Source organism: Pan paniscus, chromosome 19, assembly GCF_029289425.2.
Source record: "Pan paniscus chromosome 19, NHGRI_mPanPan1-v2.0_pri, whole genome shotgun sequence".
Taxonomy (NCBI): domain Eukaryota; kingdom Metazoa; phylum Chordata; class Mammalia; order Primates; family Hominidae; genus Pan; species Pan paniscus.
The window spans coordinates 58967542-58985638 of record NC_073268.2 but is presented as its reverse complement, the minus strand read 5'-3'; the positions used below and the strand labels follow the sequence as shown (position 1 = coordinate 58985638).

Sequence of the window (18097 nt, the reverse complement as noted above, 5' to 3'; positions counted from 1 at the left end):
GAGAGCAACAAACAAAAAGAACAGAACAGGGACACTTACAATTACCACTTGTATATAACACCACACTGGACATCCCATTATCTTGCAAAAAGCCAAGGAAAATCAAAAAAAGCTAAAGATTATAAAGGAAGAGAAAAATTGTCATTTTCCACAGATAGTACAATTGCACAACTATAAAGTCTAAATCAAATCTAGAACTAAATTATTAAATTAGCAAGATGGCTTGGTATTAAAAAGTCAATTGTATTTCTTTATGCTAACAAAACATTTTAGAAACTGACATTTAAAAATATACCATTTACAAGCTGGATGTGGTGGCTCACGCCTATAATCCCAGCACTTTGGGAGGCCACGGCCGGTGGATCACTTGAACTCAGGAGTTCAAGACTAGCCTAGGCAACATGGCAAAACCCCATCTCTACAAAAAATACAAAAAAATTAGCCAGGCCTGGTGGTGCACGTCTGTAGTCCCAGCTACTTGGGGGACTGAGGCAGGAGGATCGCTTGAACCCAGGAGTTCAAGGCTGCAGTGAGCCAAGATCGCGCCACTGCACTCCAGCCTGCATAACAAAGTGAGACCCTATTTTTAAAAAAAAGAAAAAGAAAAAATATATCATTTACAAAGGAATCAAAACTATTAAATGCTTAGGAATAAATTCAATGAAAGATGCAAAGGGCTCTACAGGGAAATTGGAAGGAGGCATCCTATTCAGTATTAAAACTAAGAAACTTAATATTATAAAGATGAAATTTTCCCCATGGTTTAGGCCAAAAACATTGGAAGCATCCTTGACTCCTCTGTTTTGCTCATATCTCAAATACAATGCATTAGAAAATTTTATTGGCTTTACTTTCAAAATGTAGTCTGGGTTTTCCCAAAAGCCAACACGGAGTCAAAAGTCAAGTGCGATTAGTCAGCCCTCAATATCCATGAACTCTACATCCATGATTCAACCAAACAGGCAGTAAAAAAAATTTGAAAAAAATAATAAATAACAATACAAAAATAAAAAGTAATTGACAATGACAACTATTTATGTAGCATTTTTTTAGGTATTGTAAGTAACATGGAAATGATTTAAAGTATATGGGAAGACATGTGTAGATTATATGCAAATACTATGCCATTTTATAACAGAGACTTGAGCATCCACAGATTCTGGTATTCTCTGAGAAGCCTGGAACCAATCCCCCTTGGATACTGAGGATGACTGTATTTTATTTAGAATTTAAGGAAAACCAATAAGGGGAGTAGGGGAATGAAAAAGGAAAGGGAAGAAGTCAACATAGAGCAACATGTGAGCCACTCCAAGTTCACCCTTTGTTGCCTGCTTTGCTATGTTATAGATGGGCCCTGTAAAGACTTCTCCTGTGCCAGGTGGCACAATGTTAAGTGTTTACAGTAGAGGGTGCTGGAGGGACAGTAGAATAGAGAGAGGTTTCATTTCCTAGTTCTAATGTTCTCCTCTCCCCCCATGCCTTAAACTCATCCAGCAACTCCAGCAGCACCCAGTCTCCTGCAGTGCAGACAGCTTCTCCAGGGCCCAGCTTTTACAACCTGTTGTGACCAGCAGTGCCCAGCTTCCCCCAGAACTCCCTTGAACAGCCTAGGAGTGACATGACCCCTCATGGAGTCTCCTGTGGCAATTTTCCCTAGTAATCCCAAACAAAGTTTTGAGATAATTTCTGAGAGATGAAACTTCTCTTTGACAGCTTCCCTTGACAATATGGAGGGCAAATTTCCAGAAAGTTCTACAGCATCACAACTCAGGGACTTGTCCACCATCCAGTGAGCCGTGAGTGAGGTGAGGTGTTCTTATTCCAGGTTCTTTAATTCTTGGAGTGCTCCACCTCAGCCCCAGGGGTAGTGGCTGTTCCTTATATCCACTAGTCCTATATTCTTCAGAGTTCTCTTACATCTTGCTATCTAATCCCTTGTTACTGCAAATCCCCTCCTATATTGTATAAGAGGAGCTTAGAATATAATATTACATAATTATAGAACAACTCTATAATTACATAATAATTCCTTATATTAAACTTTTCCTGCTCAAATTACTATGTGATTCTGCCTTCTCATTTAATTCTGGCAGATACAGATACTTTATTAACCCGGCTGCTGTGATGGGCAATTACAGCTTAACTCCTTGGGGAAATTCTGAAAAATAGTATAAAATATTCCACTTAAGGGGTAAGAAAGCCATGATGTTTTTACTTCAACTCCTGTCAATCACTGGTTGGGTGTAGCTTCTGGGAAGTGTGATTCCCAGAACTTGCAGCTTGTTTCCCACATAGCAGAGCACCTTCCACAATTCCAGAAAAAGACCTCGGGCACAGAGTCAGAGATTCAGGGCAGTGGAACTCCTGCAGAACACAGTGAAGCAGCAGGCGCCAGGGATTACAGCTGGGCCAGTGACAGAGTCTATTATAGCCCAATCACTGTAGTCACTCAGTTCTTCTCATGCCTCATGTTCAGATCACTCCACCCTGCCACTGTTCCCCAGGGCAGTGGCTGGTCCCAGTTTTTTTTTCTTTGTTTGTTTCTACAAAAAAGCAAGACAAGGCTTTAATGACAAGGATTACCTTCCTCTTCTACCACCCATTCTAGATTCATCTTCCTCTCAACCAGTATTCCACTGGCTTAGATCTAAGCAGTTCCCTGGTGGGAGTGGGGTGGTCTAGACCCTCTCCCCAACAGAGCCTGAGTCCCAGGTTATCATGCCCTTTCCCTTGCCAAGCTATGGTTGCTCTAATTCCCTGGTGTTTCAGACATGATCCTTCCCATCCCCATTATGTAGCAGAAACCCTATTTCCTTAAAATAATTAGGGCCAATAGTCACTCCTTTCTTTACCTGTTGATCTACTGGCATAAAAAGCCTATGAGTATCAGCTATAAATTTAGTGGGACCCTTCCGTGTGCCCCTGGTGGAGCCATTTCTCTCCCGGGAATCAGGGCGTCTGATCCAGCAGAGCCTAAAGTTGCAGGAACTGGAAGCACAAATTTCCAAAGTGGGTTACTGGAAGGATTGGGGAAATGGGCCATTCTCATTTCCACTTTTTTTTTTTTTTTTTTTGAGACAGAGTTTCATGCTTGTCACCAGGTTGGAGTGCAGTGGTGCGATCTTGGCTCACTGCAACCTCTGCCTCCCAGGTTCAAGCGATTCTCCTGCCTCAGCCCCCTGAGTAGCTGGGATTACAGGCATGTGCCACCATGCCCGGCTAATTTTTTTTTTTTTTTTTTTTTTTTTTGAGTTGGAGTCTCGCTGTGTCGCCCAGGCTGGAGTGCAGTGGCGCGATCTCGGCTCACTGCAAGCTCCACCTCCTGCGTTCATGCCATTCTCCTGCCTCAGCTTCCCTAGTAGCTGGGACTACAGGCACCCACCACCATGCCTGGCTAATTTTTCTGTTTTTAGTAGAGACGGGGTTTCACCTTGTTAGCCAGGATGGTCTCGATCTGCTGACTTCATGATCTGCCTGCCTTGGCCTCCCAAAGTGCTGGGATTACAGGCGTAAGCCACTGCGCCTGGCCTAATTTTTTTGTATTTTCAATAGAGATGGCGTTTCACCATGTTGGCCAGGCTGGTCTTGAACTTTGATCGCAGGTGATCTGCCCGCCTTGGCCTCCCAAAGTGCTGGGATTATAGGCGTGAGCCACCGCGCCCGGCCTCATTTCCACTTTCGATTCCTGGCCATATGTATTCCATCTATTGCAGATCTGATCTGACACCATATAATGCAGTGCTTCCTGTACTTCAGTGTGCAATGCCTAGAAAGCTTGTTAACATTCAGATTTCTGAGCCCCACCTCGGAGAATCTAATACAGAGGTCTGAGGCCAGGTCCAAGGATTCTGCATTTCTTACAAGCCCCTAGGTGTTGTTGATGCTCTAGGACCAGGGTCCACAGCTTGAGACTCACTGAAGTATACTCCACATCTTGAAAAACAGGGCTGTGTACACCACAGGATGTCACCCCTAAGCTGGGGATCTGGATTTGCCTTTCAGGAGACTGTCTTATTGTTCCATCAGGCAGTACGATGTGGTGCAGCGATTCCACGGCCACGTGCCTGCCTCACTCCCCTTTTACTGTTAAGTGGGTCCGTTGGTAAGAAGCAATGTCAGGTGGGGTCCCAGGTCAATAAATCAGATGCCCCAGTGAATCCCGGGTGGTGGTTTTGCAGAGGCACTGTAGACAAAGTGACCTTCTGAGTTCCTGAGAAAAAGCTCTCAGACATGAACAAGCAGACACAGGAAGCTGGAATTGTCTGTTGCATTACTTAAGATAAGGTCTGAGGAAGAGGTAGGACACGGACATTTGTGCCACACACATATTCAGAATCAGATCCTCTCACCGTTTCCATTGCAACCACTCAGCCCAGACTGCCATGGTCTCTTATTCGGATTGTGTAATAACCTCTAACCGGTCTCCCTGCTTCCAGCTTTCTCCCCTGACTCCCCAGCCCCCATAATCATCTTGTCTCTGCATAATAGTGGGAGTGACACTGTATTAAAATATAAGTCAGAATATATCCTTCCTCTGTTCAAAATCCTCCAGTGGATGTTTCACGTGGAGAAAAATCCACAGGCTTACAATGACCTTCAAGGTTTGTGTGTCAGTAAATATTGGAAAGCTGCTGCCACTGGAAAACTTTGCAAAGAAAAAGATGTTGGAGGGTTAGTGGGAAAGTGTGCTGGTCTCTCTTGATTAAACATGCCTTTGGGAAATCTGGCTACTCCATAGTCAAGGATAATTGATATGCCCCACTTCACTGGCTTAGGGTGCAGCTTAAGATCATATTTCTTGTGTGTTCAAATTATGACTCCCAGGCCTCATCCCACAAATTGAAAGAAGTGCATTTTTCTCTCCCTCCTAAGATAAGCCCATAATCCATGAGGAAATTTGCCTATGCAAAAGAATTTGCACTGCTCATAATTTCCTCACCAATAAGAAACCTGTTATCAGCCAGGTCCTCTGAAGGGTCTTGTCTTCAGATGGTGCTTAGATGCCACTCTTGGACCTTTAAAAGGGGCTACACTCACTGTGGGTGACCCTCACAAAGCTCTCAACACTACAGCTCTTTTATAACATATGTACAAAAATGCAATCAAGTGCAAAAACTATGTACACACTTTCCCAAAGGTATACTTATTCCAGGCAACTGAGAGCAGAAGGCAGAAGGCATTTTACCATGAGCTCAGGACCAGCTGTCTTGTGATGATCTCTGTTCCCACTATTAAGCCAGGGGCGATCAGCCAAGAGTACCCTAACTCTCATGATAATCTCCTCTTGGGAACCAATATGCTCATCTTCTGACAACTGGCCTCAATTGCACAACTTCAGCCCATCTGACATTGCAATAACTTTGAACCACACAGCAAGGGAGCCAAGAGCTTGCTCTCTCCCATCTCAAAAGGTTTTGCTACTTGGTGAGGAAGGATGGTTTTATCCACCTATAAGGATGGAGCATCTATTCCTGGCCTAATCAAAATATCCACTAATTGATCATATGGGTATTCTGGTGAACAAGCCAGAACAAAAGAGACTACCCAAAGTGTGCTAAATATTTCTGCACTGTTGGAAAGAGGAAATGTAGTTTCATAATAAGGATAATCTCCAAGAAGAAATTACCAGCCTCTTCAGCTCTGGATTCATTATCTTAAGCCTATGACAGGTGAAGAAACATACATTAGGTTGTCAGCAACTAAAAGATAAATTCCCCTCTGTTGTGTGTTCCAAAGACTTTTAAAATAACAGAGGTATTTCCATTTAATTCTTTTTAAAAAATAACTGAGAACTCCCCTAGTGTCTATCGATTCAAAAAAAAAAAGCATCAATTACATCCAAAATACCACTTTCTATCCATTACTTGGTGCAGTTGCCAAACGGAAGATTTTTTTCCCTCCGAAGTCATTTCACTCAATCATTGGGCTGGAAACAGGAAAGGGGAACATTCCGGCAGGCAATCCCTAAATCCCTTGAGAGCATCTTTACAGTGTGCCATGCCAGCCTTCAGTGGGATCTGATGATATCTTTCTGTGCAATGTTCAGGCACTTTTTAAAATCCCAATTGAAATTATTCCATCCTAGTAGGCTGCTTTCGTGATTTTTACAGCATGGGCACAGAAGTCACCAGTTCCATGACTAACCTCAGCCCTGGAGCAAGCAGGGACCACATCCCCTTTTACAAATTCAAAAATACAACAACAAAAACACAAAAAACAAACATCTTTTCAGAGTTCCCATAAAGATGGATGACCATCATCCATCTAAGATTTTTTTAAAGTGACTTCTCACTTGCTTCTCTTGTCTTTAAGTTCTTTCTCTCCTCAAGGGGAAGGTAAAGAAACAGAAGGAGCAAGTCAGGATGAATGCAGGGGATGCTCTGTTGGTCCCAAATTGCTATTTAACCATTTTAAAACTGAGGAGCAAAGGGGAATCCTTTCCACCAAAAGGGCCATTTCTCTTTGCTTCACCCTGCATGGAACCCTATATTGGCACCTTTTTCTTCTGAAATAAAGTGAGATCAAGTGTCTGAAGCTGGGGAGACAGACACAGGTTTCAAGTTGTAAATCCAAAGTGCCCTCTTCTCTTTAGAGAAGGAAGGAAGTAAACTCCATCTGTGACCCACACCTCCACACACTGGGTACAGTATGAGGCCAAGTGAATGAAATTCGGTCACGACGGCTGACCTTTGTGGTGTGATATGGTTTGGCTTTGTGTCCTCAACCAAATGTTGAATTGTAATCCCCAGTGTTGGAGGAGGGGCCTGGTGGAAGATGAATGGATGATGGGAGTGGATTTTCCTCTTGCCGTTCTCATGATAGTGAGTGAATTCTCATAAGATCTGGTTGTTTGAAAGTGTGTAGCATCTCTCATTTTACTCTCTCTCTCTCTTCTGCTGGCCATGTGAAGATGTGCTTGCTTCCCCTTTGCCTTCAGCCATGATTGTAAGTTTCCTGAGGCTTCCCAAACCATGCTTCCTATACAACCTGTGGAACTGCGAGTCAATTAAACCTCTTTTCTTTATAAATTACCCAGTCTCAGGTAGTTCTTTACAGCAGTGTAAGAACAGACTAATACATGGTGATAATATATTCAGGCAGATTTATACCCTAAGGAAGAGTATTTTCGGTAATAGTTTACATGCATTAATCACAAAGTTGTTCATTGAAATGCAGGAGGAGGCTTAGGCTCAAGTCCCAGTGATACTATCTCTTAGCTCTGGACCCTTATCTAGGCTACTTAGCCCCCAAAGTCTAGAAAATGCAAGTATTTCACAATACTTTTTGGAGAATTTAGTGAGACAATACATGTACAGGGCTTTATAAACACAAAAGAACTACAATACCTTTAAATTGTTGAGAGTTTTTTTTTAATGAAACAGAATACAGCAAGAGTACTATAAACCTGGAATCCCAGCACAAGCCTATAAAGGAGGACTATGATTTTTTTAATTTACAGGGTAAAAAAATTAAGTCTCAGCACTAATAGTGATGTTGCCTTTTATCCCCAGAGATTTTTATTTAATTGATCTGAGATGCAACCTGGGTATTGGGACTTTGTAGAGCTCCCAGATGCTTCTAAATTGGCAATGCAAGTTGAGAATCATTGTGTTAGGGAGTTTCACTCCTTGCTCCTCCCAGTGTGGACCAGCAGCACAGGAATTGCCTAGAAATGCAGAGTCTCAGGCCTCACTCCAGATCTTCTGAATCAGAACATGCAAAAATTTAACACAGCTTCCAGGTGATTCATGCACACAAGAAAGTTTGAGAAGCATGAAACTAAGTCACAGCTAAACTGCAGAACCTGAATTTGAATCCAGAGCTAGTGAATTGCAAAGCTTTGTTCCTAACGATATGTCCTCCCCCTCTGCAGCTATTAATGTGTTTAAATGTCCTTTTAAATAACTATAAACTTCTCATATGATCTTCACAGCAACGCTGTTAGGCAAATAAAGATTAGTCTCCATTTGATAGATGAGGAAACACAAAGATTCTGTGTCCCTGCCTAAGTCACATAGAGAGTAAGACATCAGGTTTTGAAATCAGGTTTTCTAAATAATCATATGTGATTCAATGATGTATTTCCTTTAGAATGCTTTTGTAACTTTGAAAGATCTCTTCCCCTTAACCCTGGCTGGCGCACAATATCCTTTTCTTTTTTCTCTGGGTTTTTACAACATTATTCCATCCCATGCTGAGATGTAGAAGGAGCTGTGCTGGGGAAAATTCCACTATGAAACATTCTTTGCCACAAATCACAGCTGCTCATGAGGACTTCCGTTGCCAACCTGCCCCCTACCCCAGCCCCCGGACTTCCCTAAAACAACATTCCATCTGAAGGACACAGCCAGGACGGTGCCAGTCATGGCTGGAAAGCAATGCACAGAAATCTTGGAGACACGACAGAAAAGCAGCGTGGAAGCAGGTGTGCCCAAACATTCCCCATGAGCCTGTGTTGAGGCGCATCCACCAACCCAGCGAAAAACAAACAGGATAAAAGGTCATTGTTGGAACCTGATTATAAGTCCCACAGGACAATGCCATATTGTCAGGATGCCCCCTCAGAACACTTCCCTGCTGATAACACTGGTATGCATGTGGCTTGGAGAAGTCCCAGGAGCAATAGAGAAGGCAACGTTGGTATGTCAGAATATTCAGCAAGCTCAATCTTGCAAAGTTCATCATAATTAGGGAAGTCATAAAAGCCTAGAGCTCGCCCCAGCCCCCTCATCCCTATAGTCAGGATTTTCAGCTTCAGTGGAAGCCTAGTAGCATTTTTTGTGGTTTGTCTTGAGGGGTGCCAGGGATACATTCTACTCTTCTTCCCATTTTCTCATGCCCTTAACGCACAACAGTAATGACAAAAACCAGAATCCCTGTTAGAACATGAATATCCATGGAAATTATCCCCATAAAATATTGGGGTCAGAAAAGACCTCAGAAATTATCCAGATTGAGTATCTTTAAACACAGAGAAGCAAACAGACCTATGGCTGGCAGCCTTCAAATGGCCCTCAATCCTTACCCCCTGGATCCATGCCCTTCATAGAGTCTTTCCACATGAAATAAGGTGGATCTGTGTAGCCAACAGGATACTGCAGAAATAATGGTGTGTCATTTCTGAGGTTTGGTCACAAAAGATGTTGCAGCTTTGTCTTGCTCTCCTGAATCACCTGCCCTGGAGGAAACCACCTGTCATGTCATGAGGCCACTTACAGAGTGGAGAGGTACTGAGGCCTCCAACTACAGCCATAGGCTGCAGCAACCCACCTGTCTGCCTTGGGAGTGAGCTCCCTTGGAAGCAGAACTTCCCACCCACGTCAAACCTTCAGATGACTGAAATTTGAGATTTCATGAGAGACTGTGAGCCATACTGCCCAGTTTAGACACTCCTGAATTCCTTACCTACAGAAACTGTGAGATCATACATTATTATTGTTGTTTTACAGCACTAAGTCTTGGGGCAATCTGTTACCTGGCCATAAATAACAAATTAACTGCCAAAGGGGTTATGGGACATATCCAAAGAAAAAAGCTAAGAATTAGCTTTTTCAGTGAAGTTCATATTCACTGTTGTGGACTACAATGGTCTCCGCTGATGCAATTGGTCTCTGCCTATTGGTCTGACCTCTGGCTCAGTATGCTCCAGCCACACTGGCCTTCCACTTATTTTTCATCTACTACTTCCCTACTTCAATTTCTCTCAAGGGCTTTGAGACTTCCTTTGCACTCTGCTCCCAGGGGTTCACATAGGGGGATCCTTCTTGTTCAGCACTCAGCTCAAAGGCCACTTCAGAGAGGTTTTCTGTGGCTACCAGTTCTAAGGAAGCTCCTTCTCTCAATGCCCTCCTCCCATCCCCTGCTGCCTGTTACTGTGCATGAAATCACCCAGTTGATGTTCTGCATAGCATTTGACACTCTTTGAAATTATTTCTTTTTTTGCCTACTCAATTATTGTCTCTCCCCAATTGAGTACAAGTTTCATCGAAGTACCTTGTTTTTCTTATTTTCTTCTGTATCTCTGGAAGAGAAAAAGGGGCTTGCTACGGCAAGATGTTGAATAACATTTGGAAGGAAAGGAATGAAGAAGGAGCCTAGCACGGTGGCTCATGCCTGTAACCCCAGTGTTTGGGAGGCCTAGGCGAAGGAGCACTTGACCCCAGAAGTGCCAAGCTGCAGTGAGCTATATGATCATGCCACTGCACTCCAGCCTGGGCAACAGAGCAAGACTCTGTCTCTAAAATATAAAAGAAAGGAAGGAAAGAAAGAAGGAAGGAAGAAAGAGAGGAAGGGAAGAAGAGAGGGTGAAAGAAAGGGAAAGTTTAGAAAGAAAGACACACATCTTTGAAATCTTTTACCTACAACTTTGGGAAATACAACCTCAACAAGCCTTTGACTCTCTCTCCCTCACTACCACTTTTATGCCCAGATGGAAACAGGGGCAGAAGAAGGGGGCTGTGATACACAGCAAAGAAAAGGAGGTGTTTCTGAGTGGTGTTCCAGGCTCTTTCGAATGAAACAGAACAATTTATATTGTTTGAATCATAAAACATCTAGAGAAAAATTTCAGTGGAATCTCTGATCCACGATGCCTCAGGGATCTGGGTCTGCAGTACTCCTTACTCTGTTTCTATAATAGTTTCCATTCACACCAGGAGGGAAAGATCTGGTTGGGTTGGATTTATTTCCCATTTGAGAAAGTCTGGGCTCAGGAGGCTTGCTCAGAGAACCAAGTCTAAGAAATGTATCTTTAGGGTCTAAACCCCAAAAGGGAGAGGCTGCAGTAAAAAGAGCTCCAAAGAATGAAGTCATGAAATGTAAAGAAAGGAAACTTTGGGCCAAAGATGAAAGGCCTTCTTAACTGTGAAAATCTATTAGAATATGTAATACTCTCTCAAGAATAGAAGCCCCATTCCTTACATTATTTAACACAAGGGAACTGGAGAACATACGTTGATCCCACTTTAGCCCCTGAGAGGATAGGAAAAATGACCTAATGGTGATTTCCTATCTCTAATTTGCATGATAATTTGAATCTGAAAACATTGGAAAATAATGAACCTGACTCTCCGAATAGCAGGAGGGCAAGTGGGCCATAGTCCCTGGCATCTCTCTGCAGCTTTCTGTGGAGGAAGGAGAACTTCCGTGCAATTCCGCAGCACTCCCCAAGAGGCTGCTGGATTGTGGCTCAAACCTAGATACAGCCAGGTTGCCCAGAAGAGGATCACAATATCCCAGTCCCAGCACCTGAACCCAGGCAAGCCTACAGCTTCCTCTGGCAAAGATTAGACCAGTAGTGTCTAAGCAACAAGTCTTCCAGAAAGGAGAGGGAAAAAAATACAAGAGAAGGCATAGGACAAATATTTTCAGTTTTGGAGCTCAAAAGGCATATCTCAAGTTCTGCTAGGTGAGAAGGATTCTGCTACTGTTTCTGGGGTAGAGCAAGAATTGCAGATAGTATCAGAAATACACACTGGGAGATTAAACATGGCCATTGAACAATTCCAGATTCACAGAATCTCAGACCTAGAAGAGACCTCAGCATTTATCTAATGTCACTTCCTCCAGTTTCAAAGGGAGCTGTGTGCCCAGAAAAGGAGAATGCAATCCAGGTAAGAGCCTAAAAGAGGAGGGTATTGGAAATACAGTATTCACCTCAGCCCGCAACAGTGAACATGGAGTTTAGCGAAGGAGCTGGCTTCATTAAGTGTCTGGAAGACAGAAGACAAAGAAAGAACTGGAAATACGGGTAAAACCTGAACAGTGTGAGACTGTACTTTGCAAACTTTCCTAATTTGTATGCAGCCTGCATTTCACTCTTTCTTTCATGAGAGTGAAATGTATGCACTTTGAAGGTTTACTGGCTAAGTTGGGTGGGAAAGGAGCCCCAAGGAGGCAAAATCGTTTTTGGGTGGGTGTCAGTGACCATGCATTTTCCATTTTCCTACCCAAGGTGCCCAACCTGGTAGGCACTACTTCATTTGGTAAAAAGTGAACATAAAAGAGAGGGGTTTCCATGACCTGATATTGGGACAGAAACCATGCCTCCCAGGGTGCTGGAAGTAGAGACTTAAACCTTTTGGACAGATAGAAGCCGCCTTATGTCTATTTTGGATTCTCTGAGGGATCAGGAACACTGTCTCAGCCACTTAAGAGGGGAGTGACTTACGAGTTCACAGCCAAGTAGGATAAGAACAGAGATTTTGCTGTTGTCAACTCCTCTGCTTCGGTGGAATAAATAATAAGGCATGAGCTTGGAGGCGTTGCTGCTAGTTGGAGAGAGCAGGAGAAAGCCCTTGGGGGCTGATGCGGGCGATGGAGGTCTGGTTGGGCTATGCAGCGGAAACACACAGGAGCAAAGGCTTCTGTAGAGGGTCCTTCCAGGCATCTGTGCTGCCTTCACAGAGCTCACTCCAGAGCTGTGCTCTTTGAGGAAAAAGAATCCCTGGCTTGTGCAGGAGATCTCCATTCTGTGGATGCTCCATTTCGAGTTCAGCTTTGGCAAGGGGGGAGGGGTGTGGACGAGAGTGCTCCCCCTCCCATTGCCTGGGGGGATTAAGAGGCTCTATTGTCCCTGGCCTGATGGCCCCCGCATTTGCATATATCAAGTCCCTGGGGCTGGGAATAGTGGCGCGGGCTGCACCTGCTGCCCTGGGTTCCAAGGGCTGACCCCAGTGAGACCTTCCAGGTAATTCCATTTGTGTCATCACAGATTCAGAAATCCAGGCTTGGGAGTGGAATAATGACTCGAGAAGGGAGCGGGAGACATGGGTAAACACACACGTCCCCGGGATGGCTGAAAGTGGTCAGAGGTCTGGGAAAAGAACGGGCTTTGAATCCTTGGCGTTCTTTTAAACAGGCCTTTATTTGGAGAGCCTTCCAACCTCCTAAGCCTCATTGAACTTGAAAAGCTACAAGCTTCCTTTCTTTCCGGAGACCCTCTGGCCTCTTCGCTTACCTCTTTCATCGAAGCCATTGTTAGGGGCTGCATTAGTGGGAACCACCGATCCTTCAGATGAGGCAGCAGTATCATATCACAGATGTAAAAATGATGGAACAAAGGCTCTGAACAATCCAGAGGAGGGTCGAGGGGGCCCCGTGTCGCGTCTGAGGGGATTGACGCCTGGGCCCCCGCTTCTCTGCATAAATAACATTTTTTCAGTTTACAAATTGCTTACCCATACAGAATCTGCTTTATTGCTCAGAACAGCGACTATTTCCACTGGACAGGTGGGAAAACTGAGACTTGCCAATGAGACATTAGAGGACATAGATCAGTGATGTGGCCTGGACGGAACCTCAGAATTCAGACACTACGTCCCAAGATCTCCCAACAGATTGCACCACAGCAAGGAATTTTAAGACAAGGTTGCGTGAGGCTTTCCACTTAAGCAAGAATTGGCTTAAGTGTTCAATAAAACTACGATGGATCACCTTGGTCAGGGAATATTTTAGTGGCAAATCAAGGAAAATAATTTTTTGTGCCTCCCCCAAGATATTGCAGAGCCTGGGGCTCAGGGCTTGGCAACAGAGCTGCTGATAAACAGCACCCTAAGAAGCATTAGCAAATGAATAGTTTAATTGAAGTGTGCCCAGATGAACTACAGCAGGGCTGGCCTGAGCCACATGAGGAAGCCTCACCAGCTGGTCTCCTGCCTATCTCATCTGCAGGCTTTTTCCCTGCCCTCCATAAGCCCCCAGCACTCCACAGTTCTTAACATTTGCTCTCCAAAATCAGGAATTGTCATGACACCAACCCCTGGAGGTTGTTGGCTAATTGACCTCATTTTAATGTCATTGGACTCTAGCCCAGTGTTGGTGCTCACAGTTATTTGCATTTTCACTTAAAAAAAAAAAGATTACTGTAATTACATACAGTAAATTCACTCTTTTATAATGAACAATTCTATGTGTTTTGAAAAACGCACGTGGTTCATAACCACCATCACAATCAAGATACAGAACAGCTCCATCATTCTTCTCTGCCTAAAATTAATTCTCTCATTCTGCCTTATGGTCAATTCAATCCCCCACCTGCTGGCCCCATGGTTTTGCCTTTTCTAGAATGTCATAAAAATGGAGTGATACAGCATGTTGCCTTTTGAGTTTGGCTTCTTTCACATTGCATAATGGTTTTGAGATTTATTCATGCTGTTGTGTGGATTGATTGGTATTTCATTCATTTTCATTGCTCAGTAGTATTCTATTGCATGAATGCATTATATTTTGTTCAGCCATTCACCGACATTTTGGTTTGTTTCCAGTTTGGAGAAATTTTGAACAAAGGTCACTACGAACATTTGCTCACAGTTTCTGGGTGTTTTTATTCTCTCAGAGAAATGCCCAGGAATGGGATTGTTCATTCTCTGCTTAGTGCATGATTAACAGGTGACAGCTAATCGCTTCCCAGTCCAAGCAGATTTTTTGTCTGTGCCATTGCTGCGTCCCTATCAGCAACACAGAGTTTCAGTTGCTCTACAACCTAATATTGTCTTTTTAAAATATATGGTATATCATATATGTATAAAATATATGATATATCATATATGTATAAAATATATGATATATCATATATGTATAAAATATAGGATATATCATATATGTATAAAATATATATCATATATTTATAAATATATGTATATAAATATATGTATAAAATATATGTATATATCATATATGTATATATCATATATGTATGTTATATATGTGTAATATATATGATATATATGTGTATTATATATGTGATCATATATTACATATTTTATATAAAATACAAATATACATTTGTTTATATATTTACATGAAAATTTTTATATATTATATATTTATATGTGTTTATATAAATATTTATATATTATATGTAATTAATATATAATAATTATATATAAATATATTATATATATATTTAGAAATATAATGACGTGTGTGTGTGTTTACAATTGCCCTTGTAGGGGCAAAGAAGGAAAGCTTCCCCTTTCCCCCGCTGAAGGTTCATGGAAAATGAACTGACAAAGGCAGATCCACAAGAGAAAAAGGCAGAAACGTTGTTTAATGTGCATAGCGTGGAGGAATAGCGGGAGAATGATCAATCAATAGCCCAGTGGGGAGCAGAAACTTACATGCCCTTCTTCATAGGAAAGGGGAGATGCGGATGTAGGAGTAAATGATTTTTAGGGGAAATGAATGGGCCAAATGCTCAGACAATGGTAAGTAAATAATTATCTTTGGGAATTGAATGGGACTGGAGAACAAACAGTTGTTTGGGATGAAGTTTGCCTGGGTTTTAATTGTGGTGTTTAACGTTTAGTCTTTTCCGCTATGATATGAGTTTTAATCTCTGCTTAGTGAAATTTCAGGGTAAGTATTGAAGCCAATCATGTTTCTCCTTGGGGGGTCCAGTTACTAGGTAGATAATGGACCTTCAGAGAACAACTTCATCCTATGCTTTGGGAGAGACAGAGAATCAGAGAGATGGAGCAGGAGAAGGTCAGAGGGAGACCTTGGTTCTCAGGCTTATATCTGGGGCCTTTTAATTTTCAAAGCACTCAGCATGCCAAAGAGCCATATTTTGGGGAATTGTTTTCTGTGCCATCAACACCAAGAAATTCTAGCAGGTATGTAGTGATGTCTCATTATGGTTTTTATTTTTCAGAGAAAATATCTTGCTGTGTCCTCCAGCTGGAGTACAGCAATCTTAGCTCACTTCAGCCTCAAACTGCTGAGGTCAAATGATCCTCCTGCCTCAGCCTCCCGAGTAGCTGGTACTATAGGTGTGCACCACAACACCCAATTTCATTATGATTTCAGTTTGTATTTCCCTAATGACTAATGAGGTTATGATGGCAGCTGTGGCCCATCTGGAGGTGCCACTGCGAAGACGCCAGCTGCAGCAAGGGAGGTGTGGCTGCAGTTTTGTTCTCTGAGGGGCCAGCAAGAACTGGGAACAGGTAGAAGCCCTATCCCCTACCGAGTTGGCGCAGGAGTCCCGTGCTCCTGGGCACAGCTGCAGCCACTCAGCCATGGCTCCAGAATTGGGCATCCCTCTGCTCTTGGGGACTCGGGAAGCCCCCACCACCACCACCCCTTGCAGTCTTGGAAGGGCCTGCTCCCACTCCCTGGCCTCTCCCTGCTCCCAGCACGTGCTCTGATTTAGGAGCAAAAGTTGTGGCTGAGCTTGGCTGCACGTAAGCATGTTCGGGGTGGCACTAACACAGCATTCCCCTGCTGCCTCGGCCCCCTCTGTACTTCAGGTGCCAACGAGCATGGGAGCAAGGTAGAGAGAGGGCTGCGGGTGGCTCAGCACAGGCTTGCAGGCACCCCTCAACGTAAGCAGCCTGGGTACCATGGACAACATGTTGATGGTGGCAGGAGGTAGATAGGCTCCTGGGCAGAAAGGGGCAGGTACCCGGTGAAGCCCTACCTTCAAGCCAGGGATAGCCTGAAGCCTGGGAGCCAGGCTGTCAGTTTTGGGTTGAGTCCATGGCCCAGAGTGAGAACTTATGTTGCTTTATCTGGGCCTCCCCATAGCCACCCATGGACCAATCAGCAGGCACTTCCTCCCTTCTGAGCCCATAAAAACGCCAGACCCAGCCAGACTCAAACAGACATCAAGACTACCAGCTGTAGGAAGGAGCTACCCACTTTAGGTCTCTTCAACTTGTTGGGATGACCTGCTTGAGGAAAGGGGCTACCCACTGCGGGTCTCCTGAAAGCTGTTCTGTCACTCAATGAAGCACCTCTCTGCCTTTCTTACCCTCCAGTTGTCCACGTACCTCATTCTTCCTAGACACAGGATAAGAACTTGGGACCTGCCAAATGATGGGACTGAAATAGCTGTAACACAACCCTTGCTCACCACATTGTGGGTTATGAGAAGGACAGAAGAGCTATGGACTTTTGGGGAGCCCAGATCTAGGGGCTCCCCAAGACAGGGCTGTGACACCCTTTTTGGGGCTCTGTGGTTCCCGGCGTCTCCAAGCTCCCAGGCACCACCACATTCCCCAAGTCCAGATGCAGGTGCCTGCAGCAGAAGCCATGTGTGATAAATTTGGTCCAGCTGCAGCCTTGCATTGAGCCAGCACCTATGCCATGGCCTGGAGCTGCCCACCCTGCTGCAGCAGCCAGAGTACCTGGCTGTGCACAATGGCTGGACCCTGTGCTCACTCGCTCACAACCCCTTGCTGCTCTTCGCCTGGCTTGCCCTTGGCAGGTTTGGGATCCAGGTGTGAGCCAAGCACACCCTGCTGGGCTGAGTAGGTAGAACAAGCTCCATGGACAGCAATACTCAGGCAGAAGGTGACACCAGCCACAGATGTTTCCAGCTGGTGAAGTGACACTCCAGGGATCCCGTGACAGTTGCAATTTACACTTTTAATTTCTATTTATGGACTAGAATCTTGTTGACTAGTTCAAGTAATTTTAATACTCAATTGTAGGCCTCAGTGATTTTCATGTGTTTGTTGGTTAAGCTCAATTTTTTTTCAGCCCCTGTAGGATCAGGGTATCTCAGTGATGGCAACACAATCTACCCAACTGAATAATTTAGAAACTTAGAATCATTCATGACACTTCCTTCCCCAGCACATCCAACCATTACCATTGTGCCCTTATAAATCTGCCCTTAAGTCTGTTTACTGAACTCAGGTTCTATGTCTTAGTTCTGGTGGTTGGAGCTGAATCACAGGTCTAAGTTCAAGGCGAAAGTTCACTAAGACTTCTTAGCACCCTTCTGGCCTTTTCCCTATCCCCACACTCTCATTTTGGCCTGAATAGCCTCTCACATGGAAGAGAAAAGCAAGAAGGGAATTAAAGGTAGTCCTTCTTCCTCAATTAAGACCTGCTTGCTTAAGCCTACCAACCTTGCCTTCTGTCATTGATTTTATCATGTCTTCTTTTTCTTGGTAAATTACCAAACACCTGCCCAATCCAAAATCTTGGGACTATCAGTCTGTCATTTTTTTCTTAATTTCCTGACTTCTATCCTTAAAATTTTCAAACATACAAAAATGTTAATGGAATGAGACAATGAGCATTTGTAAAACTATGCCATATTTGCTTTATCTGTCCTCCTATTTTCAGTTGAACCATTTTAAAGTAA

The 18097-nt window shown here is 43.7% G+C and overlaps 1 protein-coding gene across 1 annotated transcript; it reads right to left on the bottom strand.

The window, feature by feature from the left end:
• Positions 1-2264: 2264 nt before the first annotated feature.
• On the bottom strand, positions 2265-12469 carry LOC117976705 (putative uncharacterized protein FLJ45831). Its single transcript, XM_034943370.2, has 2 exons — positions 12170-12469; positions 2265-2543 (listed from the first exon to the last, which is right to left on the bottom strand). The coding sequence occupies exons 1-2, from the start codon at positions 12467-12469 to the stop codon at positions 2478-2480; spliced, it is 366 nt and encodes a 121-aa protein (XP_034799261.1). The 3' UTR covers positions 2265-2477.
• Between the last annotated feature and the right edge of the window lie 5628 nt (positions 12470-18097).